Source organism: Belonocnema kinseyi, chromosome 6 (assembly GCF_010883055.1).
Source record: "Belonocnema kinseyi isolate 2016_QV_RU_SX_M_011 chromosome 6, B_treatae_v1, whole genome shotgun sequence".
NCBI classification, from domain to species: domain Eukaryota; kingdom Metazoa; phylum Arthropoda; class Insecta; order Hymenoptera; family Cynipidae; genus Belonocnema; species Belonocnema kinseyi.
This window is the reverse complement of record NC_046662.1, coordinates 113,659,790-113,676,338: the sequence shown is the minus strand read 5'-3', so window position 1 is coordinate 113,676,338 and position 16,549 is coordinate 113,659,790. Positions and strand designations below refer to the sequence as shown.

The 16,549-nt window shown below is 34.0% G+C and overlaps 1 protein-coding gene across 1 annotated transcript; it reads right to left on the bottom strand.

Moving 5' to 3' along the window:
- Positions 1–5,456: 5,456 nt before the first annotated feature.
- LOC117175117 (very-long-chain (3R)-3-hydroxyacyl-CoA dehydratase) lies at positions 5,457–16,549 on the bottom strand. The gene is made up of 5 exons (XM_033364687.1): positions 15,663–16,549; positions 15,472–15,588; positions 6,511–6,745; positions 6,326–6,430; positions 5,457–6,235 (listed from the first exon to the last, which is right to left on the bottom strand). Exons 1-5 carry the CDS (start codon positions 15,744–15,746, stop codon positions 5,676–5,678), a joined length of 1,101 nt encoding a protein of 366 aa, XP_033220578.1. The 5' UTR covers positions 15,747–16,549; the 3' UTR covers positions 5,457–5,675.

The following is a 16,549-nucleotide window of genomic DNA, read 5'->3' as shown; positions in this document are numbered from 1 at the left end:
TCGTCGAAAACGCGTATTTTCTATTATTCACTTTTATACATTTTTATATGTTTTACATTAATTTTACTCATTTTTACATTCTTTGATACATTGTATCCATTTATATTTTTTTATTGCCATCCCAAAACGAAAATGTTGGTAAATGAATGAAAATATAAATAAATTTTTAAAAGTGTGGGAAAATGTATATTTTCCAATGATAAATGAGCTCAAAAAGTTGTCCGAATTTTCAAAGAAATACACACTTTTACACATTTTTTTTTCATTTCGTGAATTTCATATACACTTATATACACTTATATACATCGATAAAATTTCCACCAGGGTATTTATCAAAGTGGGGCAAAACAACAAAAATCGCTCACGAACATTATGCACAAATAATGCAAAAACTAACGTTTGCACTTGAAATGCAAATAAGCCTATTTGGTCTGACATACGTATCAGTCTGGTCTCAGCTGTGTCAAAGCAGCACTAGCGCAGCGAGTAGACAACTTCGAACTTCTAGGGGTCTGTGGATAAAACAGATTGCATGATTACCGTCAGAGAAAGTTAAAAGTCAACCTTCTGTTGTAAAACCTAAATGCGTCCGTCGATAATCATTATTTGCATAAATAAACTTTTTTCTTCCTCTAACTCTTTGCAAGGCCACAAACGATCCTTTAATATTTATTAACATTTCCCGAACAAAATTTCCACGTTATTTAAACTTTTATTTTTCAATATGGGTGAAAAAATATTGATCTTAGGGCTGACTTGATCACCTGTTATACTCATCACATGGTCTTAAGTTCAGAACTCTTGAAATTTAATAAAAAATTGTCTTCTTTGGTACTAAATTAATATTTATGTTTCAAAACGTAGGTTTTTATTTCAAAATTCAACTTTTTTGGTAAAGAATTCCTGAAATTTTTCAAAATTCCTTCGTTTTGTAGTTTGTTTAGTTGAAACGTCAACGTTTTAGTTCAGTTTCCTTGAATTTTATTAAGTATTTGTCTTTTTGGTAGTAAACTTTTGAGCGCAGAACTCAGTGGAGGTCGCGTCAGCAAACTTTGATAGCGTGTACCCCACATTTCAGCAGATATAGACGAGACAACTGATCGCGACTACTGATAGAATTGAGTCCTGCTGTGGGACTAAGATTCTTGAAAACTATCAATTAAATTAACATACACCAGTAATCAAATTTATGTATATCACACTTCTTTAAATTATTATGAAAACATATTTAAAATACTTTAATACATTTCAGAGATATGACATTTTTTATATAAATACATACAATTTCAAATAACAAAACGACCGGGAATTTGTTATGTGCACCTGATATATTCGGTAACAGGAGAACATTCTGCACAAGATTTAATCATCAAATCATCAAGACCTAAGATGGACACTAAAGTGCTCTTGGGTCCCATCCTTATTATATTTGAATCCTTTTCGAAGCGTATTATCGTAACGCACTTCTTCTGTCCGAGAGACATCTACCTTCCCCTTTCGGCACAGGCAATCCAAATTCAAGTTTGCACGACTCTAGTTCAGTTTTTTAAATATTTTCTGTGCGGTCAAGGTGATCAGTGGTTAATAATGTGAGTCACTAATACTTGTTTTAAAGCGATCATTTATAGTAATATTTATAGCAGAAATTTCCTGGGGAAAATGCGTTCATTTGGTCCACCATGGTTGTGTGCGGACGTATAGGCACTTCCTGTATTGAAACGAAACCTAGATTATGATTCTGTTAGAAAAAATCTACAACATTTTGAGGGGAAAAAATTATTGAAACTAGTGGAATTTGTTCAAAGAATTGAAAGTTACTTTAAAATATGGATAAATATTCGGAAAGCCCGACAATGAGGTTCATGATGCAAAACTAACTCTTTGTCAATGTGATAAGAATTTCAAAAAGATAAAACTTTCTGAATAAGTATAAAGAGCTATTTATACCTTATAAGTATCAGAAAATACAGTAGACTCTACGACACTTCTCGTTTTCGGGGCTATAGGGGAAGCCACGTAACGCGCGCGCTAATTCAAACGCTCTCAAGCGCTGTATAGCTTTGTCAAGTATCGGTGAAAGGAAACATTCCCTTGAGTGGTGCCGGAACGAAAATGATTTAGAAGTTACGAATTTGAATTTAAAAAGTGAGCAGTGAGCCATTCACTTTTTTTACGTGTTTTTGTTGACGGCTCTATGGAAATTATATTTAAAAAAATGTCACAATATGGGTTAAAGTATTTGGTAAACCGTTTGACAAAACAACAGGTATGCTGCCTTGTTCGGAGTATTTTAATATTTAGACTTACCTTTACACGATGAATTTATAATTTTCAACAATAACGAGTAAGTGACAATATTAAAAATTCCACTGTGAAGCACAAAAGATCAAAGGAGCCTATATAAAGTCGCCCTAATCTAAACATGAAGTTCCGCTATAGAATCGTCGAGAGTCGAGCCGCATTCGGCGCAGCCGGTCGCGCATGTTTGTGTGTGAAATGAGGCAAGGAGTGGGGGTGATCGAACGAAAGGGAAATCGAAAAACGAGAAATGTCTTGGTAAGAAGTGTCGTAGAGTCTACTGTACTTTTTTGCAAGCTTTTGTATCAATATTAATCATATAGCATAAGTAACATTTTCAAAAATCCTTGCTGCCTGTCACTTGTAAAGTGAGGTTAGGATAACCTTAGTTCACTATATATTCCATTTTATTTACAATTTCAACTAAAAGTATAAATAACCCCCGCATATAAGCACTACCCAGTAGGCACCGGGACGTCCTATAGACGTCCTTAGAATGTACCTCTATGTCATAAGACATATAGGACAAGTTTAGGACTTGTGTGCCCACTGGGTAGACGTATATTTAAGGTTTATTCACCCTCATATATTTATTATAAATATCCACATACTCATCGGTATATTGAATTCCGCCTCTCATTGACAGATGGTATAGTACTCGGTTTGGTACTAGTATTGCGGCGTCGAAGTATGGAAAGTCTTACAAGTCCTTGAAATTTCCCATAAAATTTTTCTAACCCCTCAGAAGTCTTTTCAAAAACCCCAAAAAGTGATTTTTTCCTATGTATTTTACATTCAAAATAATTGAGAGAATTATGACCACCTACAAAAAAAGTGATTTTGGGCCACCCAACTGTATAGTTACATATAGTACATGTAGCAAATAAACGTACAGACTTTTCATGTGTTTTGGAAGGAGATACGCAAGTTTTGCCGATTGTTAATATTTAGTTTAAAAAATTTGTAAACCCTTCTTTCAAATGAAAATCTAATTTTTGTAAATAAAACTTATTTTAAACTCTATAGTTAGGATAATAAAAATTTTAATCTGGCATAGGAGGAAAAATTTATCAAGTGTACCCGGCTAAAAACTTGTTGTCCCCGATCTTCTTGAAAGTCCACTGAATTGTAATCATAATGGACCTCTTTTAATTTCCCAAAGGGGACCCAGGCGGACCGAATGAACGGAAAGGATACTCTACAGCGTACCCTTAGAGTATGCACATAGTATCTCTTCCGTATCATAGAAACAAAACTAAAAAAAAAAAAACAGCAAGGTAAACAGCACGGAGTAATTGCAACAGTTTTTTGCAGCATTAATTTTTTTTCTTTTCTAACGCTGCAAAAAGCTGTTGCAGTTACTCCGTGAGATTCTATTCCAAAATTTAATGTAGAATCCGAATTCCAACAAGTTAAATACCCATTTTGTTTTTGTTTTTTTTTTCTAGTTTTTTGCATGAGGTGGGAGGGATACTATGTGGATACTATAAGGGTACTCTGTAGCGTATCCTTTCCATTCATTCGGTCCGCCAGGAGAGAACTCTAGTATGACTAGTCGTCGCAATACAAGGGCTCGAAATTTCTTGATTTTACCACGCACGACGATACTTAATTAACCATAACTTCTACTAAAGTTATAAAATTGAACTTTTTATGGGCGTTTGGGAAACATTTTTTCTTCAGCTTTACGAAAAAAATAATTATTTTCCCATAAAAAAATGATTACACCTTCATTTTTTAATTTCAAACTTATTTCTGCGTTTTTCTCCTAGAGTGGCCGCACATTTTTTCCAAAAAAGTTTGCAAAAGAATGCTTGTTTTAATCCCTTAAAAGTAACCTATTAACGAAAATGGGGTGAAAGAAATTGATGAAGCTATAGGACATTCTTTTCGCGCAGCTGCCGTATTGAGAGGGTCCACGTTTAAAATTCCGGTTACAGCCAGCATTACTAACGTAAATATTATTATTATAGTGAACTATTAAAAAAATAAAATTTTTAGTTATGTATTAAAGAGGTTTCTACTTCTACTATATAACTTTATTTCAATTTTATGTCGATGGTTCATTTTTAAGACTTTAAAAACAGTTTGGAAAAAAATAATTACAAAATAGGGTTTCGTAGCCTAGTTAATATGGTATTTCAAATTTTTTACTTCTTCCCTCTCGTAACTGCCTTCCGTTCGTTCCCTCTGCTAAATATAAAGTTCCTTTATATAGGAAAAATTCAAATGATGCAATTAAGTTATTTTCCCTTTAACCACCAACTAACTTTACTTCGTTGAGTGTTGATGCTAAAACATTGGACCATGTGCATGGAATTCGGTTCATTTTTGCACTATTTTGCTAATATCTTCGTAAAAGCTAATTTTCTCTATATAAGTGCATTCAAAAAATAGTTATTTTTTAAGAACTATGTAGTGAAATAATAAAATGAGAATAATTATTATTCATTATGAAAATATTACAAACATAAACTTTTGTCAAATGCATTTGGTCCATTTTCCCCCTCAGCACTCAACGAAGTGAAGTTAGCTGGTGGTCATGATGAAAATACCTAATTACGAATTGGAGTTTTCTAAAAACATCTAATTTTTTTAAATAATTGACTAAAGCAATGATAAATAAAGGCCAATTTTTTTCTACAGATAATGGAAGATATAATCTTTATGTTGCAACAAAGAAAGTTAGTAACTAAAGTGAACTCTTGCCTATTTTAAGGCTTACGTATTTCAAGTCCCACAAATTAGGCTAATTTAGATTGCACAGTTACGTCACTTTCCACCACAGTCCATGTACGGTCTCGCCCGCGTCAGCGGCTGGCCAATTAAAAAGAGACCCAAAGGGCGAGAAGCACTCCTTTGTTTAAATTGAGTATTTTAGCATGACTTCATACATGTATCAAATCGGTTTGAACAGAATCGGCTATTCTAACCTCGAATTTCGGATAGTTGATTGTATTTCGTGAAACTGAAAGGTCTTCAACCGATAAACGCATGAAACAGAATTACCCAAATGAATTCTACAAATATTACTATTCAGACCTTTATAAATTAGTGTTACCTTTAGAAAATTTCCCCCAAAAAGGTGTATCCATTCCTGTGTCAATATGTGCTTACTATACTAACATTCTAGAATAAATAAATAGAAATTATTTAACTTCAGGACTTCACCAGTGTCATATTTTAAAATTTCAGAAATTTAAATTTACATACTGCTAATCAATACAAAATAAGAATTAAAAATACTGTTAAAAAATTTCTTAATATTACATTTTCGAATTCTAAATAACCTGCATGATTTATAAACGATATAAAATAATGACAGATTACTTTTCAACATGCATACAATAATTAAATAATCTAGAATAGATACAAATTTACTTGATCTTCCTCTTCAAACCACTAAGTTTTTTCAACCTGGCGGTTCTCATATGCTTCATTACGGTATACATACCCGGTATGCACAGAAGGAGCAGATAAAGTCTTAAAACTGTAGGAGAATGAAACGCAAAATTCCAAGAATTCGGTAAGGATACGGTGAATTTGAGCGTTTCCTCGAAATAAGGAATATTTCTAAGAACTATAATACCTTCGAAGAGAAAGCCTAACGGATAAAGAGGTATCCACATCGTGTACCTCAGCCACGTTAATGTCGGAATTTCGATCTCTAATAACTGCGATAAGTAGTAAGGATATCTTACTATCTCAATTAAAGACCAAACAACGAAAACGTAAGATACAACTGGTTTTGCTTGCATTCTTGGCTCTGCCTCTATCATAAAAAAGAGGATGAATGCCCGACCTGAAATTTGAAGGAAAGGTATGAACGGGCTTCCTTTTATGTAACCAAATATCGGGTGCATCACTTCCAAAAATTGAAGAAGCTGAACGAACTTCATCGCACTGCCTACGACTTGATACGTGTCTTTCATCGACTCTGCAATTTTTGAGAATATGTCAATCAATTTTGATTTACAGCATTCATTTTGCACATATTTTAAATTGCTATTGTTTTCTATTTACAAACCTGGGCCATCACGTGAATATTTAACACCCATCACAGCGAGAATATAGAAGAATCCAATGAATTGACACAAATTGTAAAATACGAGATAGACTTGTTTGTACTCCTCTGTAAAAGAAAAGCTTGTTGTATTAATTGGCAGATCCACTTTAAACTAATAATTCCTTTTCTTGATTGTCATATTTTACCTCTTCTGTAACCAAACTCCTGTTTGTGTAATTTATCATACATGTTGGGATAGTCTTGCCGAATATCACGATTATCGTCTTCATTGTCGTTCATATCTTCGCTTTTCCACTTATCAAAGTCTATCTTCAGCCACGAAGGCTTCTGAGGTTGGCCAGTTAATCTAGGCCACCAGGCTTTGTTTTCTTTTATTAGTAGAAGATCAACCTGGCGATCGATTACTTTGTAATTGCTCTCCTGAAATTTTGTAAATTTTGTAATACAAATTTGTACCGTTGATAAAAAAGGACCTACATGCAAAACTGCTGTATTGAGAAAAGCGATTTAGTGTTTTTATTTGAGTATAAGTTAATGAAAACATCAAATTAATGTACCAGGAGATAGTGACACAAAAAATGCTATTTCTCACGAAAAATTGAATAAAGTTATTATTTCATGAGTAATATAAATAAGTAAATATTATATTTGATAGCTTGGCGATATTAGTTAATATTATAAAATAAATTGACATATAATGGCCATGGCATTGACCAATATATAGTTATAAGAACCGTAAATGCTTGAGTATAATCAAAATAACACAAGTATTTAAATATATATTTTTGTATATAAATAAAAGTCGGATTCTGATAATGTAGAATACAAAATGCGTTTATATCCGAATATAAAAAAAATATATTTTTTCAGCACTTTTAAAGCTAGAGATTGTATATTCAGGCACAAAACACTAGTCTAAGAATTTATTTATTTAAATTTTTTAAAGAAAAAAGCATGAACTTTCAGCCTGGTTCGAAAATACTGAAAGCGCCTGACGTCAAATCTAGGAAGCGACATGGCGTGACAAAAATACAATTTTAAAAATAGTACAAAGTTTTTTTTATTTAAATAAAAGTCTGATAAAACCTTTTTGTAGGAATCTAGGATTCGTAAGGTCCAAGTGTACACAGTGAAAGACTCATTTATTATCACTCTGAACTCTATTTATTACTCACTTCTATTTTACATCGATCCCGCGTCACGCTTATCAATGCGCACGATGCTTAGAACTAACGCACACTCGCTTTCAACGACTCTCACACTACATCAAACGGCATTCATCAAACATGCGCACTACACTATTGCAGGTTCAGTGCCGTGTCGTTGAAGCAAATCCTGGGATTGAATAAATTCTATACTCTCATACTCTATTTTGCTTCAGCTTAATGTTCATAACTCTACACACACAAACGAACACACGCGCACACACACAGGCACTCTTCTTTAGTCCTATTTTGTCTGTACTCCTTATTCCTCTTTAACTTTAATCTTTTTACTTCTAATCTTGCATCCATAGTTGAATTTCCTTTAAGTTCGGTCTTCTCGCCTTTTCTATTCTCTAATCCTCTATTTGTCTGTCAACATGAGAAATAACTGTTAATTAAATATGTATCAGTTTTGTATCAATCCTACTTTAAATTAATTCGTTTATTAGTAAGGTATCTATGCTCAACTGTGGAAATTTTACTTCGTTAGGATCTCCTCTTAATTGCCTCTTGATGGAATCCATTTAATTTTAACTGTACCTTTCTCTACATATGATTTTATATAGTCCTAATGAGCCTCAGCCACATGCATCTTCCTTTTTGTTTATTCTCTACTGTCTAGATTTTTCATTTATTTTCTCTAAGCTTTCATCAAAATCTTTAAGTTTTTTTAAAACTACACGGAAAAAAATATGGGCGGAGGCCCAGATGAAAATTGAACTACAGTGCGTCAATTCTTTGGGTACCCGCTTGTTTCGACTAGCGAACACACGACGTAACAGTTACTAGACAACATTGATTCTGCGGATGCGGGACCAGAGTAATCCGACACGGGGAACGCGTTCTGTTCGATGCTGGTATACCAGCAGTTCAGAAGAAGCGTAACACGATGCGCTAACGCATCGCGGGCTGTGTTACCGAACTTCTGGTGTACCAGCATTAAACAGCACGCGTTCCCCGTGTGAGATTACCCTGGTGCCGCATCCGCAGAATCAATGTTGTCTGCAGACTGGTACGTCGTGCGTTCGCTAGTCGAATCAAGCGGGTCCCTCAAGAGATGAACCAGCATCTTTTTGTGTGCAATATCCCGCTGAATTATTGTCACAATATATGTGTACAGGGTAAAATGTTTTGCATAAAATTTTTCTAATTGCTTTGTCTAAATAGATTATCCGTCCTACTAAGTCTCTAAATGATCTAATTATATATCCTCCCGTAGAGGTGGAATCATCTAGGTTCCTACAATTGGCATGAGTTGTTTTCTGTAAAATAATTTACAGCATGAACAATATCTGGTATAGTTACGCTAGAAAAATCATTAAACTTCCTATCGTTTCTCTAAATGTTATATTATTGACTTATGTTTCTTTACTCTCTATATTTCGGATTTCTCCCTTTCCTTTGATTATGCTATTCTTCACTTGTCTAGTTATCATTGGTGTGTTTTGTGCTTTGCTTTCATCAATCTTAACCCCAGAAAGATCCACCGGGTTAGTACGCTACCCCATTCAAAATTCAAAGTACGCTTCTGACTAACGGCATGTGCAGTTCGGTCCGGGACCCTAACCATAATTCACTTCAACTATTTGGCAATTGACCTCGGTCAACGAGCGAGATCATCTATGCTTTGTGCGAGTTCTGTGCGGATGTGAATATCGTTTAAGGTAGCGCATTACCCCAGTGGGTGATTTAAGTTCAAGAATTGTCTCAGTAATTAATCAGACAAATGGCAAAAATCTTTTAAAATATCAGTAAAATTTATTATTAAAATTCAAATTTATTATAAATAATCAAAAATGTTTATAAATACTCAAAAATTATGAAATAATACTTACAATACGGCTATTCATTCTAAAGCAAAGAATTAGAGCACAGGACCGTCCTGTGTTCTAATTGCTCCGCTGTAGAATGAATAGCCGATTCCTCTAATTTTCTCTACTTTTTATGTTTAAATAATTAGGGTTTTTAAGAAAAAACAACAGATTATTTAATATTTATCAAAAAATTAATAGAATATTATTATGACCATTGTTTTCAACATTTAAAAACGAAAAAAATGCCCTACCTTAAAATTGTTATATTACAAATATAAAGCCTTGTGCCACGGTAAAAGTTTGGGGTAGCGTACGACTCCGGTGGACAGTTAGAGGATGAGCCAGCTACGTGGATCGTTCTAGGGTTAAATTTCTCCAAGATTTTCAACGAATAATCCTTCTCCTTTATTTTTATTATCTTGTTTTCCTTGTCTGTCGGATCTTTCATCCTAAAAACTTTGCCCAGTTCTTCTTTTATTTCATCTAACTTTCTAATGTAATTGCTAGCCACTAACTTGTCATCTTCATATAGTACTAACAGAGCCATCTTATTTTGTTTTCACCATGTGAACAAACATGGTTAATTTACATAATTCTCTAATCCTAATTTAAACACTTCTTCGAAGAATTTTCTGTTCTATTTTTGCCAATCATTTTTAATCCATATATTGCCTTTTCTAATTTAAAGAATTTGTTCTTTCTAGTTTCATTGTGACATTTTAAACCTTCCAGTATCTTCATGTATATTTCTTCCTTTAATTTCTTATTACATAATCTGTTTTTACGTCCAACTGTCTTGCCTCGGAATCGCACTTGTTTATCAGTGCTAATACTGATCTGATAACACAGCCATACAAAAAAAAACTTTGCGGATCTGGTAACAAGACACACGTATTCTTATGGATTTTGGGCCCTGATATCATTGTTCCATCACTTTTATGTCTTAATGAAAACGTTCCCCTTGTTTTTCGCTGAAATCACCAACATTTTCTGGAAACTTATCCAGATGGGAATCTAGAAAGTGAAGTTTTAAATTCATCAAGCAGCCTAACTTTTTGTAGTTTCTTATCATTTTCGCAACAATATTCTCGTAGTCTGGACCTTTTTTGTTAGCGAGGAAATTTGCGTTTACTGCTTTAAAACTTTCCCAAGCGTACATTTAAATTTTCGTCATGTGGCTCACGAAATTAGTATCTCTTGTCTATATTCGAATCTGTGGTCCATCAAAGACTCCTTCTTTCAATTTAGCGTCTGAAACATTAGAGAATTTAAGGGATATATACTTATAGCATTGTCTATCTTTGTCTAACGCCTTGAAAAATTGCTTCATGAGCCCAAGCTTTATGTGGAGGGGTGGCAGTAAAATTTTTTCTGGATCAACGAGGCCTTGGTTGATATTATGAGAAACAGGTTTGAATGAATCTCTTAAATGCCAATGTTTTTGCTGTAATGATTGGCTCGATCTCTGCTATTCCACAGGCATATAAAGCATGGCTCTCTCGTGAAACCCGATTGTTGGCCTAATACCATTGTTATGATTTTGAGATCACCACATATTTGCCATTTGTGATTCGTGTAATTAACTTTTTCAAGAAGCATTTTAACATTGTTATATTCTTCTTTGAAGACCGTTGAAGGGATAGAAGCGTAAGTGTTCGTGTTATGCATTAAAACAGCCTTAATGCTGCGTTTTGACAAATCAATGAAAAGTCGCCATTCTTCGTCTCTCTGCACATTTTTCTTCAAGTGGTTCATTAGTCCGTTAACGTCAGTGCAGTACACTAAAGACGTCTCTTCGTCTTTAACGAAAAACTTTCTGAATTCTTTGTCACAGAATAAAAAAACGAAAAATATTCCTTTTGCACTTTTAGGTACAAATGAACAATATGGTTTCTCTTCAAACATTTATTCTTAATGTCACAAAGAAACTTTTCAATGACATTACTAATAATGCCGTACAAACTAAAAAGATACAAAAGTCGAATCTCACTCAAACTGATAAAATCGAGGCATATTGTAAGGCCAATGTAAAGCTCGAGCACAGCCTCGAAAGAAAACAGCTAAACCTATTTCAGGAATGTTTGAAACTTACCTGAACGATCTTCGCTAACGTGTATAACCGAATTTAGCCGAAACATATTTCCCTTGGATTTCCGATCAGAGTTCGAGCTATTTTACGAGCGTTTAGAAGTAAAATAATACGTAAAGGCAAGCTTTTCTTTTAGCTTGTAAATTCGCTCCCCAATGTATCACATTTACAAGGCAAAAGAACACAAAGTACTTAGGTTCATTTTTATTCGTATGGTGATGAAATATTGCATGCCCTGTACAAGTTTCAGGACAAGCAATGTGCTTGCGTATCTTTTTCTGTTGTCTTTTTCAACTTTCTCGACTTTTCTCACTGTTAAATAAATTTTATAATTATTAATTTTTATAAGCACAGATGCAGCTTTCTGTGACGAATCCAACAATACCAAAAACTTATTTTTCATAAGAAAAGTCAGTTATGTATCATTTTAGTTAGGACGGCAGAACGACGGCCCAGTAGTGCGGGAGCTCACGAAAAGAATCGTGAGTATTTTTGGAAAGCTAGTTTTTGAATATTTGGTTATATATACGGTATACATCAACATGGTCCAGTCAGACGGCTAGGAGTTAGAACACCTGGGCTCCTGAACTTCGCAATCATGTCGAAAAACTAACGAAAAATAATAATTTTAGGAAAGTTCAAACTTTTTGTGTAAGTAGTACCTTCAAGAAAATTGACGCAATCAATGTTCAATCTACAAAGTACCGGAACTCGGCCAGTGAACCAAACCTTCCAAAATGTAGAAAAACTTAAGAAGTTAAAGCATTTTGGAAAGTTAAAAATTTTTGTTCCAGTAGTACATACAATAAAATTTAAGAAAATACCTGTCAGCCCGTACAGTTTCAGAAAATAAACAGTAAACACCCCCTCCCCCTCTATATCCTGGACAATATTTAAAAAAGTGCCATTAAAGTGTTTTGGATAAGCTACTTGGGTACTACTCGTACACAAAATTTAAGCTTTCTTAAAATGCTTCAATTTCTTTACTTTTTTGACATGTTACAATGTGCGGCTGATTGACCGGATTCCGGCAATAGGCGGGCTGACCGTTATTTTCATTAATGCCATCGTAGGTAGTACTCACGCAAAAAATTTAAGCTTACGCAAAATGCTTTAATGGCACTATTTTATACATATTGTACAGGACAATCACATACAAAAATTAAACCTATCTACAAATGCTTACATTTCTTTATTTTTTCGACATGTTCCAAGAGGCAGATGACTGACCGGGTTCCAGAAATGGGCCGGCTGAATGGTAATTTCGGCAATATTATTGTAGGTACTAATTACAACAAAAAATGAGCTTACCCAAACGAGGCTGACCGTTTAAATCAAAGAACAAAATTCCCGGTCATTCCGCGGTTCGCAACCATTTTTCACGATCAATGAAATTTTAAAAATTGAACACTAAAGCTAAACATTTTCCAATTGAAGTAAAATAACTGAGCTGCAAATGAAAGCACACAAACTGGAACTCTTGACTTTAATCTTTTAAGATTGAAGTATAAAAGTTGTTTAATTTAAGAATTTTTTATTCAAACGCCTGTTGTTTTACATTTTTTGAAATTCTAAACTAATTTTGAAATTTTTTCAGATCTTCTATACATCTTTTAAAACGATTCGAATGTTTCCTAAATCTTTTTTAAACAGCCGGATTTTATTTTATACATAAAAATTCAACAATTTGACTTAAACGCTAAATACTTTTTAATATCACATCGATAATTGTAACGCTGGAAGTTTCGTTTTTTTGTATAGCTTTGAATATTCAATTTACAATGACTGATTTTAAATGAACAGGCAGATATTTCCAAGTATTAAGTAATTATTCTTTTTCTTCATTAAAAAATGGTGGCGTCTACATTGCCCGTGCCGGCAACATTGTTAGTAGCCGGCGCCGGCAAGATTGTTAGATGCCGGTTGCTTTTCGCGAAGAGCAAACTACGAAATAAAAGCAAATTAAGTGTAGAGTCATGCAAACACCTAAAAATTTAATTTTCAGGGTCATATTCTAGGAATGATATGAAAAACGAGTGGGACTGCTGGATAGGTGTGAGGTTTTGAAAGGGGGTAGGTGTCACCGAATTCTAACTATCTCCAAAAAGTGGTATGAAAAAACCCAACAATATTAGGTATAAAAAATAGGTACGAATAAAATACTTACAGCAACGGTAAAAATGAATTATTATAAAATAAGTAATTCTTAAAGCCCCGCGTCTAAAAAGGGGTGAGGGTGCGGCCTTAAATTATTTCTTTGACCAGTCACAAGGGTGCCTTCCCGCCCCCACGAGGCGTTGGAAAAGGCGTAAGAGTGCGACCTTACATTATTTCTTTGACCAGTCACAGGGATTCCTTCCCGCCCCACGTGGCGTTGGAAAAGGGGTAGGGGTGCGACCTTAAATTATTTCTTTTACCAGTCACAAGGGTGCCTTCCCGCCCCCACATGTCGTTGGAAAAGAAGTAGGGGTGTGACCTTACATTATTTCTGTGACCAGTCACAGGGGTTCCTTCCCGCCCCCACGTGGCGTTGGAAAAGGGGTAGGGGTGCGACCTCACATTATTTCTGTGACCACTCACAGGGATGCCTTCCCGTCCCACGTTGAGTTTGAAAAGGGGTAGGGGTGGGACCATACATAATTTCTGTGACCTGTCACAGGGTGCCTTCCCGCCTCACATGACGTTGGAAAGAGGGAACGTTTCGTTAAACGCATCAAAAGCCAAAAACTATCAAAATAACTCCTCAATTACATGGCCTTACTCTAAAATGCGTAGAAGTCCCTTTCGTATGCATATAAACTTCGTAAATAAAAAAAGTTATTTTTGTAAGTTTTAACACTGAAAATTATATTTGCAGGTTTTTTCATGTCCAGGTTTGTAATCAGAGCATCAACATACATCAGTATGAGATTTAAAAAAAATGTAAAAAAAAAAAGGAAAAAAAAGCCGGTAACATGCAATCTTGCCGGCGCCGGCAGGCTAGCCACTACGTTAAAAATGTTCAAATTGAATGGTTTAAAAATGGAATATTTTAGACAGAAATAATATTTAAAATTTTCTAAAAGCCTTTAATTATGACTATATTATTTTGAAGTTATTTTTAAATTAAAAATTGTTTATAAATCGGGCCTTTACATTTTGTTTAACTGATAAGACGTTACAATTGAAAAAGTTTAATTGGTAACGTTAAAATATGCAAATTCTAAAATTGTGAACAGATTTCAAATCGTCTTGTAAAATCAATTATTATTCACTTTTTAAATTGTAAGTACAATTCAATTAAAAAATGATTAATTAATTTATATGCACAGTTGATCAAATAGAAATGTTCTTTATCCTACATCTTCGATGTCAAACGCTTCTAATTTTTAATTGTCCAAGTCTCTAAAACGGCATTTTAAAAATCTTCAAATTAAAATGTATGCTTAAAAATTTTAAATCTAAAATGGATAATTTTTTAATGTGAAAGATTATCGAATTACGCATTCCAAATTGAATGATATCATAATTAGAAAAGGTAACATTTTGACTAATTATTTTTAAAAAGGTTGAAATCAAAGTTTGACAGATTTTTTTCTAAAACTTTGTAAAATTCCCGGTCAAAAAATAAATTCGCTGTTATTGCCCAGTCCAGCGATCACCCTATAAAATACTTAAATTGTGTTTGTTTTTCGACATGTTCGTGGGGTTTTGGGCCAAGATGTTTTAACACCCAGACGGCTTACTGGGTAATGTTAAGTACATCCATATTCACAAAATTATCTGGAAATTTGCCCAAGGTGTAGAATTACTCAAGTTAACGTTTTTAAAGGGAATTCATTGCAAGGGGACGTTAATGTAATTTTTGGGACGCGGCTACGGGTACCGAAATTTCTGGAAAAATTGCCCGATTTTGTTGTTACAAGTTGAGCCCGAAAAGAACCTATTTGTACCTAAGTTTCGCACAAATAGACAGATTTTTCGGTACATGTAGATGCTTCCAAAGTTTTACTTACATATTCGGTATCGCAGTGCAGTAAATCTAGTAAGATAACATACCTCTGGGTTGACAGTCGAATGAAAATCAAGACTAAAACCATAGTTATTCGGACCCCTAGCTCCTTGTCCATGTGCCGAAAATTTCAGTTTTTTTTCTCCAATGTTAACATTAACATTCTACAAAATAATAAAATTCACGTACCAAATGTGTTAAAATTGGAAAAATGTATTGATAGCGATCTTGGCATTACCTTCGCATTTGTTAAGTCGATTTTCAAAGAAATATGATCTTCAGTTTGGGCCCAGTACACGAAGGGGCTTAAAAAATCCAGCATTTCGAAGAAAATATAAAATTAAATGCGTATTGCAGTGAAGATGTATAAAATATTAAGTTTCTCTGATTCGATGAGAAACAAAATTCTAAAAGTTTATACTATTTTACTTTGAATAAGAATTTATAAACTGTGCTTAACTAACTTAAATTGTATAGAATTTCTCTTTTCATGATATATTATCTGCAAATCATTAAAAACATATAGTGTTCTATCTTTACAAATTAGCACTTAATGTTCAAGTTCTCAAGTTTCTACTTGAAAATTTTGACACTTCATATCAGTGCTTCCAACGTTGGGGAATCTTTGAACTGCGCTTGCGTCGCGTCGGTTCTCCCGCATTGGTTACTATTGGCGCGCTCATTTTGAATTGTTTAAATATTCAAATTTAATATTTATAATAAATGAAGCCTCGGCTGAAATAACCTGGTGGTCTACAACCTTAAGGTATGGTTCCAACCTAGTAAAGGTACTATCATGATGAATACATATAAGGAGACAAATCTGTAATGCATGGACTTCACCAAAAACGGTCACTTTTCTGTTGCCAGAAGTACGCTCACACATGTGTAAAATCATTGTGATTATCAAATTACTTTCACCAACACTATGCGTGCGACAATTATTCAACGCGTTCGTAACAATAACAATAAACATACAACTTAATGAAAGTCTTCTACACTATACACTTGAAACCACACTTATTTGAAACTTTCGCATTTATACAGCGATATTTTACTTTAACATCCTTGCCTTTATTTACGTACTATTAATGTTCAATCATTATTAACTTATATTTGACCCGC

Excerpts from the sequence above, each read along its gene's own strand:
- LOC117175117 (XM_033364687.1), bottom strand. The coding sequence starts at position 15,746 with ATGCTGGATTTTTTAAGCCCCTTCGTGTACTGGGCCCAAACTGAAGAT. Across the intron at positions 6,746-15,471 it reads ATTCGACTGTCAACCCAGAG|GAGAGCAATTACAAAGTAAT; the intron begins GTATGTTATCTT and ends ACAAAATTTCAG. Across the intron at positions 6,431-6,510 it reads GGAGTTTGGTTACAGAAGAG|AGGAGTACAAACAAGTCTAT; the intron begins GTAAAATATGAC and ends TTTCTTTTACAG.